Source organism: Octopus sinensis, linkage group LG4 (genome assembly GCF_006345805.1).
Source record: "Octopus sinensis linkage group LG4, ASM634580v1, whole genome shotgun sequence".
Taxonomy (NCBI): domain Eukaryota; kingdom Metazoa; phylum Mollusca; class Cephalopoda; order Octopoda; family Octopodidae; genus Octopus; species Octopus sinensis.
The window spans coordinates 104,878,419-104,900,918 of record NC_043000.1 but is presented as its reverse complement, the minus strand read 5'-3'; the positions used below and the strand labels follow the sequence as shown (position 1 = coordinate 104,900,918).

The 22,500-nt window shown below is 36.0% G+C and overlaps 1 protein-coding gene across 3 annotated transcripts in view; it reads left to right on the top strand.

Moving 5' to 3' along the window:
• The window catches only part of LOC118763056, a 122,524-nt gene that overhangs the window by 60,657 nt on the left and 39,367 nt on the right, over nt 1–22,500 (top strand). For all 3 annotated transcript variants that reach the window (XR_004998810.1, XM_036502290.1, XM_036502291.1), the window contains exon 2: nt 17,243–17,341. Coding sequence is in view for 2 of the 3 variants with exons in the window: in XM_036502290.1 (XP_036358183.1) it covers nt 17,269–17,341 (73 nt within the window). In the remaining variant the exon portion in view is untranslated. The remainder of the gene's footprint in view (nt 1–17,242; nt 17,342–22,500) is intronic.

The following is a 22,500-nucleotide window of genomic DNA, read 5'->3' as shown; positions in this document are numbered from 1 at the left end:
AGACGAAATACAGCTACGCATTTCGCCCGGCGTGCTAACGTTTCTGCCAGCTCACCGCCTTCCAGACAATTATGATACTATTTCGCAGAATCGTCCTGCAGATAACTAAATACGATATGCTAAGAGAATGCTTTTTTTAGGAGAAATTAAATAGAATATGGAGATATATACTCAAATTTATGCGTGAAATTTAATGAATGGTTATGATAAACTAAACTGTTTTATGATTGGAATTATAACGTATTAAATGATAACGTTAATTGACAGAATGGTTAATTTATTTCTGATAGATGAACTTCATTGCTAGTTGTAGCACTGAATTATAAAGAAGTTCATTATAAATGTTCAGAAAGGCTAGAGTTTCTTGATTATACTTTTTGGTATACAAGTGGGAATTGGATGTTTAGGAAGTTTAGTATTAAGTAAAAGGTTAAATAAGGAGTGATACTCATGCGCTAGCAATTTCTAATTATGTCATCACAATTAGAATATATTATGTGTGTATAATAGTAGGAAGAAAGATGAATAAGTACAAGAAAGGAGTGGATAGTTAGGTAGGTGGAAAATTATAGGGAACAGTTAAATAGAATAAAGTAAATTGAAGGGAAGAACTTTAATGCTATTGAATACGTAAACAAGGTCGTAAGTAGATGTATAACGCAATGTTATCAAAAGGGGTATGTGAAGGTGAAGGGAACACGTAATAGGATCTATAAGTAAGGTATACGTAAGGTCGAAGTCTAAATAAAGGACAAATAGACTGAAACATGAAAATTAGTAATAATAATAATGATAATAATAATAATAATAATAATAATAATAATAATAATATAATAATAATAATAATAATAATAATAATAATGAATGCGTGTATGTGTGTGGGTGTGTGGGTGAGTGTGGGTGTGTGTGTGTGTGTGTGTGTGTGTGGTGTGCGTGCGTGCGTCTGTGTGTGTGTGTGCACATAGCGAGAGACAGTAAAGATTAAAGAAATACTGGCGAATAACTCCACGCAATAGTTTTGGAATATTCTCAAAATATACCACAGTAACATTAGCAGACTTGATGAAGTAGCAGAAAGTAACTTCTTAATTAATAATTAATGAATAACTAAATAACTAAATTAATTAATAAATCAGTTAGCTAATTAATTAATTATTGTTTCAGTTTATGCAATTTCTATATGTACAAACCAATATTTATATGGATGAAATGGTTTCACAAGCTACCGTAATAATCGTCGCCTTTCAAGTCATGTAGCATCTTCATTCTTTCGTCTGTTTACTATATATATATATACATACTTACATACATACATACATACATACACTCGCACAAACAAACACACACACACACACACACACACACGCATATAGTTCGAAATTTATAGAAAAACAAAAGACGAAGACAGATGTATGAACAACAAGCAAGTGTATTAGTTTGACGCTCGGGAAAATAAAATAATCTTTTACGTTTTGAGCCTTTGCTCTTCAACAGAAAGGAATAAGAGAAAAATAAACAGTGAGAGAATGAAAAAACTTGTAGATTTCAACGGTCCAGCATGGCGAATTTATATATATATATATATATATATATATATATACACACACGTAAATGTTGAACGATGAAAATGAGTGCTCAGTACCGCATTGGTTGATATAATTACTTTATTTGTGAATTAAGGCTACCATTGGTTTCATGTTAAGAAAAGTAGGAAAATATGTATATGGGTATATATATATATTTTTTCCTAAGCCCTTATTATAATTATATATATATAAAATTATAATTACAATAAGGGCTTAGAAAAATGTCAATAGAGATAGCAGAAATTCGCTCCAGTTCGCAATAAATAGAAAACCAAGCGACAAACAGTCACTGATCTTGCAACAACCACATTGATGTTGCAATACACATTACTTCTCAGTATAGTAACTACTTTTCGAAATTATAACCAGCACTTGAAAAGCACATATATATACATATATGTGTACATATCGACACACACTTACCTACATGGACACCTACGTATATATTTTATGTATACATAAAAAGCACTGTTAAAGGCCAGTAATAGTGATGATCTAAAATATACATAAAGATAAAGAGGTTGTATAAGGCTTGAATTTAACAATTAAAGATAAAATAATTAATAGGTAATACTTGTAATGAAGACAAAAGATAAAAGAGACATAAAATTTTGTGATGCTGTTTTACTCTTGAAATTGTATTTCATACACACATCACAAACATGAACACAAACGTTGATTTCGGAATGCTTAATTAATAGGTTTTATTGATATATACTTTAATATGTGTGGGTGGCTCTCTATGTGCGCGTATGTGTATATATACGTATGTGTACATGTATACATGTATAAATAATTCAGTGTATATTTATGTGTGCATGAGTGCGTGTATGTGTATATCTATGCATCTGCACAGGCGCATCCAAAATGAACACCCACATACACACTTATTGTTTTTGAAGACATAACTTAAAAGTATTACTTTGGAACATTGCTTAAACAGCAACCAATTTCATGACTTCGCTTGTATGGAGTTTAAGATGTTTATAATAATCCTACAACGAGAACCAGTAATGAAATCCAAAGCGTGAGCTTGAAGCAGCCGTTTTTGCATGTGTCGTTCGTAAAGCTTTGCAAACAAAAGAATATAAGGCTAAGCGTTTTCTTCAAAGTTTCCTTTTATATTTCAAGAAATACTCAGACACTGGATATTTAAAAAATATAAAAAAGATTCGGTTTATCAACTGATGATCGGAAACGAATAAGTCTGAGTACTGGAAATCGGAGACTTTCTTTTATAATGTATTATAGAATATTCTAGATTTGTACTGAGTGCTGTAATTTATTTTTTATGAGTCAACAGAAAGTATGCATGTATGTATACATCACTCTCTCTATGTGTGTGTATGTGTGTTGTGTGTGTGTGTGTGTGTGCGTGCGTGTGTGTAAGGCGCATGGCCTAGCGGTTAGAATGTTGCACTCACGATCACGAGATGGTGATTTCGATCCCCAGATCGGGCAGAGCGTTGTGTTCATGAGCAAAAAACACAATTTCACGTTGATATGCGATCATTTCAATATCAGACGTGTGGTACACTAGTGTACCTGTACAGCTAATGTCGATCTGATGGAGAGAATGAGCTTATGTGAACACAAATCATCTGTGTGGTTGTTCAACAGGACATTGCAGAACTCTCATCCGTTGTCTAACAACGGAAGAGTTTTCCGTTCTCTCTCTCTCTTTCTCTCTCTCTCCATCTATCTATCTCTGTTATATATATATATATATATATATATATATATATATATACTTTATTTAAAAGCAGCAGAAATATAACAAAAGCTGTTACTCAGAGTTTCACGTTCCCGTTCGACGGTCAGTTTTGTTAAAATAGAACATAAATAACAACATAATCAAAACTAGGTAAAGGATGCACCTTTAAAAATGGATTTGTTTCATTGATCGTGAAACCGGTACTTATTTAATTTCTAACAATGTATATATATATACATGAAACAAGTAAAAGATAAAAGTATAAAAAATAATATATATATATATATATGTATATATATATATATGCATATATTTTAAATCTAACTTGGTACTATGCAGACTTATATATATATATATATATATATATATATATTTATATATATATATATATTTTTATCATTTTATCTTTTACTTGTTTCGGTCGTTAGACTGTGGTCATGCAGGTGCACCACCTTGAAGAAGTTTTAGTCTAACGAATCGACCCCAGTCCTTTTTTGAAACCTGGTACTATTTCATCGGTCTCTTTTGCTGAATAGCTAAGTTACTGACGAGGCAAACACAGCAATACCGATTGTCAAGCTGTTGAGAGGGGGAACAAACATAGACACAATGATACACACACACACGCACATACACACAGTTTCCGCCGACCAAATCCACTCACAAGGCTTTGGCCGGCCTAATGTGCCTAATGTGCCACGCAGCAGCAACATGTGGTTGGGAACAAGCTTCTTACAACATAGCCACGCCTACATATACATACATACATGTATATATATATAATATGTATGTGTATGTACATATATATATATTATATGTATGTGTATGTACATATACATATACATATATATATATATATATATCAGAAAGAAAAGAAAAGAAATGTAAAAGTCACAGAAAGTTTGTATAATAAAATCTATGGTGATATAAGGAACATATTACATCATTTCATTGTTAGAAATTAAATAAGTACCGGTTTCACGATCAATGAAACGAATCCATTTTTAAAGGTGCATCCTTTAACTAGTTTTGATTATGTTGTTATTTATGTTCTATTTTAACAAAACTGTCCGACGAACGGGAACGTGAAACTCTGAGTAACAGCTTTTGTTATATTTCTGCTGCTTTTAAATAAAGTATATATATATTATATATATATATATATATATATATATATATATAGATAGATAGATAGATAGATAGATAGATAGATAGATAGATAGATAGATAGATAGATAGATACATACATACATACATACATACATACATAGGTAGGTAGGTATGTAGGTAGGTAGATAGATTTACATATACATGTATATGTATGTATGTATGTATGTATGTATGTATGTATGTATGTATGTATGTATGTATGTATGTATGTGCGCGCGCGTGCGTGTGTTTGAGTTAGTCGTAGCAATGTGGCTTGCTGTGTTGAATATTTTCTAAATAGTTTCATCATTGGTGGCTCAGTTCATATGCCATCTAGTGGGCTACAAGATTTTTATGGCTCCAAATGCAATCGGACAAAATTAGAGAATTATAGGATCGTGATACCTAATTATTCTAGGGGTAAATTCTAAGGATTCAAGGACATATTGTTAATAACTTGTTTTTCTTTTTAATTAGAAATGCTTGACCACAATGATTCATAGACGCTGTGATAATTTTGACAGAAGGAAGAACATTTAATTGTTTATCCTATCCTGGTTACAGAAGTGGGCGACTTCAGATTTTTCTTAGTTCAGAGTCATGCCTCAGTAAATATAACCAACCACAGCAAGCGAGTACTACGTGCTTACAAGTACCATTGCTTTGATTAATTGTTTTAGATGTCCATGTAGTGCACTTTTCAGCTGAGTGGATTGAAACAATAAGAAGTGATGTACTTTGTTCAAGGACATAATGCTTGGTCCAAAATTTGAAATCAAGACCTTGTGATTGCGAGCCCAACACCCTAACCTCTAGACCATGCGTCTTCACACAACAACAAATATATGTGAGAGAGAAAGAGAGAGAGTGTGAGAGGAAGAAAGAGCGAGAGAGAGAGTGTGAGAGGAAGAAAGAGCGAGAGAGAGAGAGAGAGAGAGAGAGGAAACGAAACCCTCCATAACATTTGCTACTTCAGAGGTACTACAAATAAGGGATATTCGCAATTGAAATTAGATGTTCAACACGCAGAGAGGAGAAGAGCCAATAGCTTACTTATTTAGGACATTCTTGCAGAGATTTCCTATCCCTAAATGAATTTCCGGTTCCACCAATATAAGCACACTATCAAGGCGTTCTATTGGAAATACCGACAAACATTTAAAAGTTTACATCGTATTCTATCGATTGCATACAATCTTAATGTTTGAACCTTACATTCATGTATTATGAAGCATATGACCCGATATTATTTTCTCTGTGAAAAGCATATTAACAAGTTATCCTTTTTGATCATACACATAGACACATCACATGTGCGTGAGTTTAATTTTCTACTCCTGCACGTATTCCAAGAGAAATGTACCGACAGCTGTTTATCAACCTCGTTGATTTCATCAGGGAAGTCTTCAAAGATTAAAGGCATGGCTCCTCGCCTGATTAACTAATGACAAACCTGTGTATAGGTCAAATTTGTAAAGATATGTACGCTAATAGGTGCAGACGTGGCTGTGGTAAGAAGTTTGCTTCCCAACCACATGGTTCTGGGTTAAGTCCTACTGTGTGGCACCTTGGGCAAGTGCCTTCTTCTATAGCCTCGGGTCGACCAAAGCCTTGTGAGTGGATTTGGCAGATGGGAATTCAAAGAAGCCCGTCGTATATACATGTGTGTGTGTGTGTGTATTTGTCCTCCCATCACTATTTGACAACCAGTGTTGGTGTGTTTACGTCCCCGTAACTTCAGCAAAAGTACCCGATAAAATAAGTACTAGACTTAAAAAATAAGTCCTGGGGTCGATCTGCTCGGCTAAAACCCTTCAAGGCGGTACTCCAGCATGACCGCAGTCAAATGACTGAAACTAGTAAAAGAATGACAGAATAATGCATCATAAAATTATACATATATAATATACGTGTCAGTGGCGTATGTTAGCTGTTGTTATACTCTCAGGCATAACAATAAACATAACAGACTTAACTTTGTCTGAGTGTTTGTTATCAAATTTGAAAACACGTTTCGATAGTATTATATCACGATACTACAAGAATAGAATAATTGTATATGAATTTTTTCCATTTTTGGTATGTGTAAGCCTCAAGCTCAATACTTGCTATATCAAGCAGCTATCTCTCCCTGGCAATTATTTTCAGAATTACAAACCAGCCAAGGAGTTTCTACCTTGTCACTCGTCTTGCTTGTAATAGCAGACAAATCTTCATCAAATCACACTCTATCATTTTTTTAAAATTTGATAAAGTAAACTTAGACTATTTTGAGAGAAAAGAAAAAGAAGTACAAGTTAATCATGCCTCGAACGCTTTCGATCATTGATCTCAGTTCTTCCAGAACCAATTTGGCGGGTGGGTTAAAATACAAAATCCTTTCTCAAAATATTGAGCACTATCATTACATAAACAATGGTATATAAATAGGAAATAGTGTTATATATTTGGAACATTTAATTTAGTTTTCATATACATATACATATGTATATATATCTATGTAGACATACATACATGCATACAGATATATATTCATGTATATGTATATATATTAATACACACACACACATGGATTTATATATATATATTTAAACGAGATTCCTGTTTCACGCCTTCACACCTAAAGTTTCACATTACTATGAGGGTGTGAAATTGCATACCTTCGACGACTGAAATTCTTATACAATTAATTAGTGTTTGTAATAGTATGTAAATGATTGAAATTGGATAGTAGGCGATAAATTAGAACTCAATATAATATCAGTTGTAAGGTACTGTGGCTACGTTACAAGTTTTAATCATATAATATAAGAATAAAACATGCTTTACTTGATGTTTTGTATACACAACTTACTTATGGTCTACCCATTTCAAGCTATTTTTGATATATGTTCTTCAGTTATCGAAGTTTAACTCAATTCACACATCCTGAAGATGACTTACTCTGAATTACTCAACGCCAATATCTGTGATGATGTGAATTAAAGAAAATTTCATTGAGTCAATCTTAGGAAAGTGATGTCAATAATAAAAATAGCGAAATGATATCTATCCACCACTTGATTTAAATTATCTTTTTACAAACGTTATGCTAAAAACAATGGTTAATTATTGAAGTGTTATATACTTGAATATACATGTATTATATTACATATCATATTACATAAGATGAAAATGCTTGCACTAAGTGCTACCATAAGGTTGATGCTATGAATTCTGTAGAGTCAGGCTAGAAGACTCATGAACAAATGAATCACCTAAAGTGCGAGACATATGAGAACACATAATTTAACATAGTGGAATGTACTTCTTCAGTATAATAATGAGACACACAAATACTAAAAATATAAAAGCATTAAATCATTGACATGGTTAGAATAACTTGAATACATTTGACTGTTTCGGTATGTGAACACAAAATATTGGCTTCAGTCATTTTAACTCAAGATGGAAACAGAAGCTTTCAGGATCTCATCGTTCCTATCAAATCAAATAAATATTCAGTTCTATGCTATATTTTTGCTACTTTTTAAAATCCAAATCTTGCGGTTAACCGAATTATGTAATTACCCAAAATGCTATTAAACAGAAATGTTTGTATATACACACACAAAACTACACCTAAACACACACATTTGTGTATGAAAGAGCTGAGCTTGTGTATGTGTGTATATGTGCAGGCGACTCCGCTTAATTACGTTGCAGATTATTAAAACATTTCAGTTAATCGCAAAAAGGTTTTCTCAAATTAGAGAGAAAAATTCGAGAAATATTGCATAAAACTAGAATACAAGCATATTTTCAATGTAACATATATGTTTGTATTATACTGAAAAATATGACTGCATTCTAGTTCAGCAGTTTTATATGAGGTCCTTAAAATGTTTTTGATCATCAGGTTTTTAACTTTCATAGTCTTATGCTCTGGACGAAGTGCCATTGGTGTATGTTGCTGTATCTTTAGAATGAGACGGGCCAATATGACTCAGCTAGACAATATTGCAGGATTTCAAGTTTTGACTGTTAGTCAAATCCAAATCCTAGAACAGTTACTTAATGATCCTTCCTTCTATAGGCACAAAGTCTGAAATTATGGAGAAGGGGACTAGTCGATTACATCGACTCCCACCCCAGTGTTTCACAGGTACTTAATTTATCGACCCCGAAAGGATGAAAGGTAAAGTCGACCTCGGGGTAATTTGTACTCAGAAAGACATTTAATAATGGTCAACAGAAACTGACGAAGATGAGCACAAGTAAAAATATAAATAAAGAGGAATGTAAGGAAGATTTAAGAAAAGAAATTTTTCAAAGTTGGAATTATGACTCTGATAGTCTAAACCTGGATGTAATTCAAGAATTACAAACACTAGCTCTTCTCTTGGGTCAATGTTGTACACTGCAGATAATAAACATCCAAAGATTGTGTGGATTTACCAGAGAAATTTCGATGAGATTCGCATTAAAAATTCAGCGATGGAAATTAATTAGAATACCACTATCATGCCAGATGAAGAATGAAAGAATTAGACCAAACACGGACTTATAAATACTTAGGAATCGACGAACAATGTACACAAATGAAAGAAAAGATTTAGAAGTAATATTATAAATGCATTAGATTAATACTTAAAGCAAAGCTAAATATAATAAAGAAAAGTCATTAATATTCAAGCCGTTCCAGTAATAAATAATAGTTATATTTTCCATAAAGCGTTAAACAAACTAGCAAAATAAGATGGCATTTAGAAAAAAACCCACCTAAAATCTGATAGCGATAAAATATATTCACTATGAATACAAGGAGAGAATCTTTTCTGTTGTTGCCACAGTTTTCTATTTTTTATTTTTGTTTCAATTGTTTTCAGATTTGGCGCAGCGACTTAATTTTGTATGCAAATTATGAAAATGAAATTCATTTTTGCCATAAATTAATAAATAAAAAGTTTATTGTTTTTTAAAGATTGCAAATTTTGAGTAATTTTAGCCAGTCGAAAGCCACAGACATATTGGAGCCTGTTGCCATAATAAATGAAGCTTTAGTCTGCTTTCCGAACCACCATCACCACAATGTATATGTTCTTTTAGCCTATGTAATTTCTTTGACGACGAACTAAACCTAACCCTAATCCTAACCCTAAACCTAAACCTAAAACTAACTCAAACCTTAAAGTTAACTTTAACCCTAACTCTAAACTCTAATCCTGACCCTTACTTTAACTGTAACACAAAATCCTAATCACAAACCTAAATCATCCTAAGCCTAACCTAACCTTAGCCCTAACCCTGACCCTAAACACTAAACAGGTCTAATCCTAACGTACAGTATTTTTCTAACATTATTCTTTTCTTTTATTCTTTTACTTATTTCAGTTATTTGACAGCGGGCATGCTGGAGCACCGCCTTTGGTCGAGAAAATCGACCCCAGGACTTATTCTTTGTAAGTCTAGTACTTATTCTATCGGTCTCTTTTATCGACGCTAAGTTACGGGGACTTAAACACACCAACATCGGTTGTCAAGCAAGGAGGGGGTTCAAACAGAAACACAAATATATTCATACATACATACATACATACATACATACATACATATATATATATTATGTATGTATGTATATATATATATATCTATATCTATATATATATATATATATATACGGCGGGTTTCTTTAAGTTTCCGTCCACCAAATCCATTGACAAGGCTTTGGTCGGCCCGAAGTAGAAGACACTTGCCCAAGGTGCCAAGCAGTGAGACTGAAACTGGAACCATGTGATTGGGAAGTAAGCTTCTTACCATACACCTACGCCTAAGTTGTCGCAAAAAGAATCGTTGAGGATTTTTTCTTTTTTAAATTATTTGCATGCTCGTTCGACAGTTTCACACCTATTAAAACTTATTAAAACTAACAACTTTTGTCGTCGCAATGTTTTTTCTTTCATTTTCTGATAGACAGCGATGATGCATAAAAAGCCAGCTTCCAAATCTTGTTTTCTGATTGGGTAAAACTGATCAAACTTTAAACCTCTGTAACATTTTTGAAATATGTTTCTGGAATAAATGAATTACACAATTGGATTCAGCGTGAAAAATTATATCAACATACCTAATTTGAAAATCTTCACTCAATTTCAAAATGTCAAAATCTGTGACAGTGACAAAAAAAGATAAAAAAGAAATAGGGATGTTATACAGCTGTAAAGCTTGTATAAAACATTTGTAGGGCTACGAAATATCTATAAAAAGATAATCGAAAACTAATACAATTAGCTACAAAACACTAACAAAATAAAATCTTTTATCCATCTTCAAGGAAGCTAATACAAAACAAGAGGCTGAAATGAAAGATAACTATGAAGGAAAAACGAGAATCAACAACAGACATGGGAAAAAGACTAATATATAAATTATAAATGAGGTTACAGAAAGCTTCGATATAAAAATGGCAAGACCACAACTTTGAAAAAGATTGAACAACGTACAAGGAGACAAGGAAAATTCTCAATACCAGCTGAGAAGTGCAGGACTCAAAGCGGATTCGAGAGTTTTGCTGCGACACAAAATCAACGAATAATATTGAATTATTTACCCCTCGAATGTGGGGATAATTCACGGACCCAATTTCTATGAAAAACTGGTACTTATTTTACTGACTTCGAAGAGATGAACAGCAAAGTTGATTGAACTCAGCGAGATTTTGAACTCAGGACGTAAGTAGTAAGAAGAAATGCTATTAAGTTATTTTACTAAATCACCATCTTTGTAGTTTGAAGTTTTGTATGAGGCCAGCAATTTCAAGTGGTAGGTCTTCTTTATCGATGTTGAAAGAATGAAAGGCAAAATTGATCTCAGCGGGATTTGATTTAAGAATGCAAAAATAATAATAATAATAAGATCGGTCAAAGAGCAGTGAGGTGGGCAATTACAGACCCATCACTTGTCTTAACCTCTTAGGGAAAGTGTTAACAGGCATCCTCACAGGGAAAATATATACATTCCTTGCGGAAAACGGTCTATTGCCAGGAGAACAAAAGGGATGCCAAAAAGGATCCAAGGACACCAAGGACCACCTTGTGATAGCCAAGGTCGTAATAAAGAACTGCAAACGGGGCCAAAAACAAAAGCTTATGACAAGTTGCCGCATTCGAGGATTCTGGAAACACTCGACATGGGTGGAGTAGCTGAGAACATGTGTGCACTGACCAAGAACAGTATGCCTAGTTGGAAAACACGATTTTTCTGTAACAACCAGCACTTAGCCTAGGTAACAATCAAAAGAGGTATCTTTCAGGGAGAGTCTTGTTCACCTTTGTCATTTGTTATAGCCATGATCCCACTCTCTGTAGTTCTACGCAAAGTCAACTCGCAATATGAACTAAGGAAGAATGGACTTCGTCTCATTCACCTTCTCTTCATAGATGATTTAAAACTGTTCGCAAAAACAGAGCCTGAAATGGAGAGGCTGGTTGAGACTGTACAGCAAGGATATTGGAATAGAAGACGAGATCTCAAAGCGTGTAGTGCTCACTTTGAAGAGGGGGGAAAGAGCAGATTGAAGAGGTATAGAACTGCCGAACGGAGATCGAATGGGAGACAATATATTGCACAGAGCAATGACAGGCAATGTCACCACTGCAAATTTAAAGCACCTTAAATTTCTCTTGAAGTCAAAACTCAACGCAAGGAACCTTGTAACTACCATCAATATATGGGCTGTTGCTGTAGTCCATCACAGTGCACCCATTCTGAAATGGATACGAGAAGAGACCAACTCAATCGCACTATTCGAAAGACGATGACAATGCATGGTACCCTCCACACCCTAAGGCGAACGAACGCATGAGTGCCTAATAATCGATGTGGCAGTGCCAGAAGACCAACATATTATCACGAAAGAAAAAGAAAAGGTGGATATACATGGAGACCTGAGAATGTGGAAACCCAAGATGCGAGAGTCAAATTTAAAGGTTGTTTCTGTTGTCATCGGAGCATTGCGGTCCATACCACCCAACCTGAAAAAACACATAAACACTTTAGAAATACCCTACAATCTTGGTATATTGCAAAAATCGACTTTACGTGGAACTGTACGCATGCTGCGTAAAGTACTGTCTGAGGTCCTTGTTGTGACAAATACAAATACCCGGTACACACAAAGCACAAAGTCTTTAATCTGCAACATCACAATATTAGATACTGTGTGATATCTTCAATAATAATAATAATAATAATAATAATAATAATATAATAATAATAATAATAATAATAATAATAATAATAATAATGATGATGGTGATGATGATTTCAAATTTTGTCACAAGGGCAGCAATTTTGGGGGAGAGGATGAGTCAATTACTTATTTTATCGACCCCGAAAGGATGAAAGACAAAGTAGACTTCGGCGGAAATTGTACTCCTAACGTAGCGACGGGTGAAATACCTATTTCTTTACTACCTACAAGGGGCTAAACACAGAAAGGACAAACAAGGACAGACAAACGGATTAAGTCGATTGTATCGACCCCAGTGCGTAACTGGTACTTATTTAATCGACCCCGAAAGGATGAAAGGCAAAGTCGACTTCGGCGGAATTTGAACTCAGAACGTAAAGACAGACGAAATACTGCTAAGCATTTCGCCCGGAGTGCTAACGATTCTGCCAGCTCGCCGCCTTAATAATAATGATAATAACAATAGCAAGAGCACTCAGAGAGCACAAACCTCCGCCAAGGCAACACCAACGTCCTCTCAACGATCAGCCGGGGAGGATTTTTAAAATCATCGACTGCTCTCACAAAGAGAATGCTAGTAATGAACCCGACCACTCTCAGAAATTAAATAAAAAAAAAACGGAAAAATAATCCAGAATCCTTGTCCGGTACCTGATTGATCCCAATGGCAGTCACGGAATGTGAAGGTGGGAGTGCAGGCCGTGTTTGTAATGTTGTGTGAGTGTGTGTCTGTGTGTGTGGTCTGCAGTGGGAACAGGGACAGTTTTCTCTATGAAGGCCTTTTTTAGTCTATCCACTGATATAGTGTCTTTATGACCATTACAGCGAAAAATTTATTCGTGCGTGAAAGAAAAGGGAAAGGACAAAAACATGAGTCAAAGAAGTAAATCTTCCTCCTAGGCGGAGCTAGAAATGGAATTGTCAAGTAGATAAGAGGTTTTACGAGGGGCGTTCAATAAGTAATGCCCCTGACCCACTTCCCATAGCAGTAGAGCAACGAAATTTGGTACAGTTATTAGTCTTTTTCTACATAGGAACCACACAGAGTTACGCATTTCTCCCATCGTTTGATGCAGCTCTGGGGACCGTTTTTGTAGAAGACCCCAGCTTGGTCCTCCAACCACGACGTGACTTCAGAAATCAAGACTGCATCATCTGGGAAACGCTTTCCTTTCAAAAACAACTTCATGGCTGGGAAGAGGTGAAAATCAGAGGGTGCAAGGGCAGGAGAGTAGGGGGATGGGGGAGGAGTTCATAGCCGCACGCCTGTGCTTCTGATCTGGTGACACGCGAGTTGTGGACCGGAGCGTTGTCCTTCAGGAGGAGGATGCCTTTGCTGATCTTGCCCCGCCTCTTGATTTTGATAGCTTCTTTTAATTTCCTCAAAAGTGAAGCATAATAGGCTCCTGTAATTGTGGTACCCTCTACCAGGAAATCTGTCATCACTACTCCGTCCTGGTCCCAGAAGACTGTGAGCATGACCTTGCCAGCGGAGGGCTGCACCCTTGCCTTCTTTGGAGGAGGTGAGTCACGGTGCTTCCACTGCATTGACTGGGCTTTGGTCTCTGGATCATAGTGATGGACCCAGGTTTCATCCTGTGTAATCAGTCTTTTGAAAAATTTTGACTCATCTTCTTGGTACATCTCCAAATTCATCCTCGAGCGCTCGACACGTTCTTGCTTCTGGAAAGGTGTGAGCAACCTGGGAATCCATCTAGCAGACACCTTTTGCATATGCAAATGGTCATGAATGATAGTTTCCACAGACCTGGTACTAATCTTGACCTCGTGGGCTATTTGGCGAATAGTTATGCGTCGATCTTCCAAAATGGCAGCCTCAACTTGACGGACAGATGCCTCATCAATGGCAGAAGGAGGGCGACCAGATCTGGGAGCTGTTTCCACAGAGTTCCGATCATGTTTGAATTCACGATGCTAGCGTTTTACAAGGTCATATGATGGGGCATCATCACCATAAGTTACTTTCATTTCATCAAAAGTCTCCCTTGGTGTGCGTCCTTTCAAATACAAAAACCGGATCACTGCTCGACACTCAACAGGCTCCATTTCACACTTGACTCAGTTCAAACACCTGTAAATCAGAAACCACAATTAGTTCAGAGCTGTAATTTGCCACTTAATCTATAGAGATATAAATAATTGCAACTGCAAGTGGGTCAGAGACATTACTTATTGAACGCCCCTCGTAAGCAGGAGCGATTGGTAAAACTAAAAATTGTCGAGGATAGATTAAATTTATTATTGTTACTGAATATGTTAATGTTATTTAATTTCCGAACGGTTTTGCTGCCGCTTGTTTATGTAATTTGATTTCTTTATCCATTAGTTTCTTCTAAGATAGAAGCGCGAGTAAAATGAATTACAGAGAAACGAAAATAAAACTTTGGAAAGAGCAAAGCCGCCACAACTTACGTAGAAACCATGAGCGTGCTTTCAAGGGAGATAATCAGAGAAAGACTTGAAAGTCAACGTAAAACCGTAATACTTCATGAAAAGTAAAGTAAATATAACAAATAATCCAGAATCCTTGTCCAGTACCGGATCGATCCCAAAATCTAATCAGCTCGTACCAGTCAGGACGCGAAACAGCCCTAAAAATTAAACTTCATTTTGGTTAATATCACTTGATAACAATGGCACTCTTCTTTTTTTTGCTTCTAATATATAATAATAATAATAATAATAATAATAATAATAATAATAATAATAATAATAATAATAGGTTATAGGCGCAGGAGTGACTGTGTGGTGCTCCCCAACCACATGGTCTTGGGTTCAGTCACACTGCGTGACACCTTGGAAAGTGTCTTCTACTATAGCCTCGGGCTGACCAAAGCCTTGTGAGTGGATTTGGTACACATAAACTGAAAGAAACCCGTCGTGTATATATGGTGCTCCATCATGGCCGCAGTCAAATGACTGAAACAAGTAAAAAAGTTTTTAAAATAAAATATGTGTGTGTGTGTGTTTGTCTTCCCACCATCGCTTAACAACCGATGTTAGTCTGTTTACGTCCTCGTAACTCAGCGGTTGGCAAAAGAGACCGATAGAATAAGTACCAGGCTTACAAAGAATAAGTCCTGGGGTCGATTTGTTCGACGAAAGGCGGTGCTCCAGTAGTAAAAAAAAAATAAAAGAGTAAATGCAAATAACCAATAAGGTAGTGAAAATGAACGTTGAAATATCAGCATATGGGAATGATGTACAGTCTTTTGCTTAGCAGTATACGCTTAAACACAAGTTTTTGTACTATTTATAACATTATAAATAAAACTTATGAATTATGGAAAAGAAAATTATCGTTTGATTTATCAATTCACACAGTAACTGTTTAAAAAATGTTGGGAACCTTTTGTAAAAATATAAAGAAAAATATTCTGCTGCTATTCTGTTGTTATTGTTGCTGTTGGTGGTGGTTGTGGTGACGGCGATGGTAGTAACAGTGGTGGTGATGGTGGTGGTAGTAGTTATTCCCACTCCAAAGCTGGTCGAACAGCCCCAGGATTAAATGTATTCTTGTAATGTTTCTTTCAGGTTTTAAGTTTAAATTATTGAATATCTTATTTCATTATTGTTTTAAAGATAGTTTGTGTTATTTGAGAGAAAGAGTGAGCGGTTGAAGAGAAAGCGAGAGGGAGAGAGAGAGTTATTTGTTGTCTCTAGCAAGTCAAGCGACAGCGTAGAACTTGACCCTCACCCACCTTTGCCTTATTCTGTTGTATTAAGTACTGGATGTATTCCGCTAAACTTCACTCCCACTAAATATAATAAACGGTGAGTTTGAGTATTTCCAATGCTTTCATTATCAGAAATAACCTCAGTATGTTAAATACAGTGTTCAAAGAAAGATATGGGAGATTAGTTAACATTATTGTTTTGTCGAGTTAGCAAGGGAAACAACTTCGAGCATTTTTACTTCATTTTAGCCGTCGTCAGCGAAAGAGAAAAGTTATCGGATTATATATAGACTTATACTAGTGGCAGGTGAATATTTTCTTCCTCTTTCCCACTCAAGGTAATTGCCTTCTCTTCTATTCTTTTGATGAGAAATTACTTTTGCAATTAATCATTACGGTAACCCATGTATTCTTGTTTTTCTTTTCCGTGATTCTTCCTCCTCACAACTTTCTGTCTTTAAAATCTGTGGTTTCGTTTAAATTTCTACAAGATTTCAATATTTACATTAATCGCATCAATGTCACACAATTCTAAGTTAACCGAAAAAGAAAAAAATGCTGCTCCTCTTCCTTAAACTAGGGAATTTAAATAAAGGACACACACACAGTAAGAGAAGAGAGAATAATTAAAATGATATCATAGAGAGTATGAGAAGAATGAAACTTAGAGCAAGAAGAATAAACACAAAAAAGATAGGAAAATTATGAGAGAGGAAGAAAAAGGAAGAAAGAATACGAAATGGTATAGAAAATAGTGAACAGTATGTATTAGTACAACCATTGTAAAGTCTAATCATACAATAGTAAAATGGAGATGGTAAATACTCCTTAACTAAACCTGTAGCTATTTCTATATTTTTTCCAGTGTGATGTAATGGTCAGCAACAGGAAATGACGTCACTGGGATGGAAGCTGTTTCTCTTAATGATGGTGTTCTCCAACAGTTGCCATGGTCTACCCCCAGGTATGTAATTTCTTCAATATGCATATGTACGCGCACGTGCGCGCGCACTCACACACGCAATTACATGTGCATCAATATTCGTGGTTGTGCACTTGCATTCAAATTTCTGTGTGTGCATACCATCCACATATATTCCCACAGGTTAGTAGGTTAGTATTTTCACGTGAAAATGCATACTCACACACACACACGCACACACACACACACACACACACACACACACACCACACACACACACACACATATATATATATATATATATACATACATACATACTACATACATACATACATACATACATACATACATAATTCTATTAACAGTTTGGTTCGGCTCCATGTAACTTGAAGTTTTGAAGTCTTGTAAAACGAACTTAGGTCCCCAGGCAGAAGCAACCGAACTAGGTTCGTTTTACAAGCCCACGAAAATTCGAGTTGCATGGAGCCGAATCAAACAGTTTTTAAATAATATCTGTAACTTCTACCAAATGAGTTGAGAACCACTTCCGTTTGTCTCTATATAAATATACATACAAATACAGACGTACACGCATACCATTTTAGTTTTTTATGTAAGAACTGAAGCAAACCCATTGAAGCCATTCTGAGCTCTCTGTCGAAGGATTGACAATTCAAAATCTTAGCGACCGTTAATTTGCTCTAGATTTTCCCTACAGTGGGATGAGTTTTTGAAGTGATGATTAACAACTCTGTTATATGAGTTTCAGTTCTCACCGCTACACTCAAACAAACCCCAATATCTATTAACAAAGATGAAAAAAAGTGTTATTTACGGAGTCAGAATTTTGGTTAATACACCATAGGTAAGTATTGTAATATTCACAGATATATAGTATATTTATGTAATTATAGTTTATAGGTGTTTTATACACACTGACCTTTAATGGGTATAAAATCCTACATGATATTCATTTGGAAAATTAACATCGTTTATGCCCAAAATCTACAAATAACTTGTTGAAATATCGAAATAACCCATCACTCAGTTTCTCTTCCCAACGTTCGCGTTGTGTATCAGTCATATTTTCAGACCATATACTAAACTAAACACTTTGTTGAACCCTTCTTGGCATTACGCCTCTTTAAAATTTTTTTACCTGTCATTCAAACAATAATCTACAACTGAGATCTAATGTTAAACAAATTGAACAGTCAGATTGAGTGGAGATTTTTTCTGGTTCAGTGTGCTCCAGAAAAAAGTGTTGCTACTAAGCAATAGACCAAGCAACAAATATGCAGTCATTCTGACGAGTCTTTGATTCAGCAAGTTCACTGAGCATTGCGTTCATAACTGGGCATTGCTTTTTACTAGATTAAACATGATCATAATAAAGTGAAATACTGAACCAACAGTTCGATACAAACATAACACCGGAAGTAGAAATTTAGTAACTTTCTCACTTAGCCGGTTTTTTGTTCCTACTCTTGTTTACCCTTCATAACAACAATGATACTGACAGCGTTTGATAATTATGGTAATAATTAAGGCGGTGGGCTGGCAGAATCATTAGCACGCTGGGCAAAATGCTTAGCGCAATTTCGTCCGTCTTTATGTTCTAAGTTCAGATTCATTCTTTCATTCTTGCTTTTCCTTCTTACGAGGTGGATAAAATAAGTGCCAATTGAGCACTGGAGTCGATATAATCGACTTCCCTCTCCCCCGAAATTGTTGGCCTTATGCCAAAATTTGGACTGATAACTATGGTAATAATTACACTTTTTATATTTCTAATCTGAAGAAAGTGGCAGTGTCCATATGCTTTCACATGTCTCATCGACTATGGCATGGGGAAGGATATGATATACTCTCTCTCTTTTTACTCTTTTTACTCGTTTCAGTCATTTGACTGCGGCCATGTTGGAGCACCGCCTTTAATCGAGCAACTCGACCCCGGGACTTATTCTTTTGTAAGCCCAGTACTTATTCTATCGGTCTCTTTTGCCGAACCGCTAAGTAACGGGGACATAAACACACCAGCATCGGTTTTCAAGCAATGCTAGGGGGACAAACACAGATACACAAACACACACACGCATATATATATATACATATATACGACGGGCTTCTTTCAGTTTCCGTCTACCAAATCCACTCACAAGGCTTTGGTCGGCCCGAGGCTATAGTAGAAGACACTTGCCCAAGGTGCCACGCAGTGGGACTGAACCCGGAACCATGTGGTTGGTAAACAAGCTACTTACCACACAGCCACTCCTGCGATATGGGGAGTCTATAATGACATGGTAGGGAAATTATGACATGGAGGTGTCTATATGGAGATGTTCATGTCATGGGGAAGACTATGACATGGTGGAGGTGAATATGGCAGGATATGACAGAATATGACCAATGATAAGGGAGAAACTATGACTTAGGGAAGTCTATGATATGAAGGAGCCTATGAAATAGCGGGAAGGTTATGACATGGAGAAACTATGTCATGAGGAGACAATAACCTGAAGAAAATATGAAATAATGAGGATATTATGGCAAGGGGGAAATTATAACATGGAGAAATTGTGTTGGGAGACAATAACATGAAGGATACTTTAACATGAGGAAGATAAGAGGAGGGAGATTATAACAGGAGAAACTAGACATATAGGAGATTATAGGGTTGGGGGGGGATACGACATGGAGCGGCTATAGTGTAGAAGAGATACGGGAGAGACTATGACATAAAGAGAGAGAAACAGACAGACAGACAGACAGAGTGACAAGGAGAAATAATTTGTTTACCGTTCAGTTATTGTTAAGTATTGATAGCAGGAAATAATATTGTGTAGGAAGTTGAAGAAGGATGCTGCGTCGTTGAAGAAATATAATTCAAATTATTTAGTATACGATCTGGAAGGGTTGAAGAAGCATAATGTAAGTGTTGAAAAAGCAATTGTAGTTTTATATACAGGTAATAAATAAAGAAGTGTAATAAATTAGTATATTCAATGGAGTGTTTCAGAGCAGGTGTCAATAACTGTTTAAAAAGTTATGCGCGATAAAAAATAAACTACGGTCAGAATATAGACATCCCAATAAGGAAGCAGCCACCCAGGATCAATTAAGGAATCCTACAGATCAAGCATTATCCTGGTAATTTGAGAAGTTTCGCTGACACTTGGGAGTGGATTCTCGCTTTATTATGGAAGAGAGAGAGAGTATATGGTACTATATGATTTGTTTTCAAAATAATGAGGTGAACGCACAACGTCAGATAATACGAGATAATATTTGAGAAGAAACACAAGAGTCACCATCAAGGATATCGCTGACGACGTCCACTTGCGACTCTTAGTCACTTTTATAGTGAGAAGATACACAGAGCCGACGTAATTTGTGGTGTTACGTGGTCAGCTGGAATCACTATAGATATGGATGTCCTAATGACCCCGCAAGACTACAAAGTAACTCTTTAATAGGAGCCTCTCGTAGATGCTGAGTGAAAGGCTTTATGACTGCAACCAGGGCAGAAAGACCAGCTGCTGCATATGTAACAACAAAAGCCTTTTAAGGATTTTCTGTCCAATAGATATGAAATGGAAAAAGCAATAATGATAGCAACAAACTTCAGAGGCTACTTATCCTTAGGCAGAAAAGCAGTAGAAGGTGGCACCGTTCGTAACTCTGGAGACACCGCAGAAAATGTTCACTTCTTCATTTACAGAAGTCAACCACAAGACCCAGAAACTCTCACACTCAGTTACAGCCTGCTGTGACAATGAGCAAGAGAGTGGCCCACCGTAGCAACAACAGAAGTGAGAAGCGAACTACGAGCAATCTCCCTTCAGAATCGCATTACTCACGAACACTTGGGTGGAGACCAAGTGAAGGTCGAAGAGAATTGGCAAACTTTTGCTAAAACGCTGCGAAAAAGCAACCAGGATCGTCGTAAAAATTTAAATAGTAATTAAAATGTGTGAGGAATGGTACATTTTCCCTGCTGTGAAAACATGGAGCGGTGCTGTAGACAGCTAACATATAATTACGGCTCTAAGGTACGCTTATCAGCGCTAGTGGATTTTTAAAGTCATATCCATGTGTGTGTGTGTGTGTGTGTGTGTGTGTGTGTGTGTGTGTGTGTGTGTGTGTGAGTGTGTGTGTGTGTGAGTGTGTGTGTGATCGTTTGTGTGTATGTGTGTATATATACATGTGCATGTATGTGTGTATATGTATATAGGCGCAGGAGTGGCTGTGTGGTAAGTAGCTTGTTTACCAACCACATGGTTCCGGTTCAGTCCCACTGCGTGACACCTTGGGAAGTGTCTTCTACTATAACCTCGGCCGACCAAAGCCTTGTGAGTGGATTTGGTAGACGGAAACTGAAAGAAGACGTCGTATGTATATATATATATATATATATATATATATATATATATATATATGCGTCTGTGTGTTTGTGTGTCTGTGTTTGTCCCCCTAGCATTGCTTGACGACCGATGCTGGTGTGTTTATGTCCCCGTTACTTAGCGGTTCGGCAAAAGAGACCGATAGAATAAGTAGTGGGCTTACAAAATAATAAGTCCCGGGGTCGAGTTGCTCGATTAAAGGCGGTGCCCCAGCATGGCCGCAGTCAAATGACTGAAACAAATAAAAGAGTAAAAAAAGAGTAAAGAGTATATATATATATATATACATACACACACATACACGCACGCACACACGCGCACACACACACACATATATGTATATACATATGCACAAACATAAATATATACCAGGTGCGGCATGTATATATACCTACTATTCATTTTACAAAGTGAAAAGTTTTAGGTTTTGGTTAATGACGGTCCATATATCTTAACGTTTCTAACGTTAGCTCTTCACCAGAATAAAGAAAAACGCATACAGAGAGTGAGAATGAGGAATGTGAACTTAGTTGGGGAAATCAGCACACTTAATTTATACCCAAATTATTTCTTCATTAATATAGTTTCGTATTGACTTCCCCAACTAAATTCACATTAACTTAACTTTGTATATATTGCATAGCCTTTAGCTTCTAACTAATGACCCCTGTAATATGGACCATCCCATTAACCAAACTCTATAACGTTTTACCCTTGCTATATCCCCCAGTAAATTGAAATAAGATGTAATCTCATAACCAATGTTTATTACCTTGGAATTGGCTTTTTTACCATTTA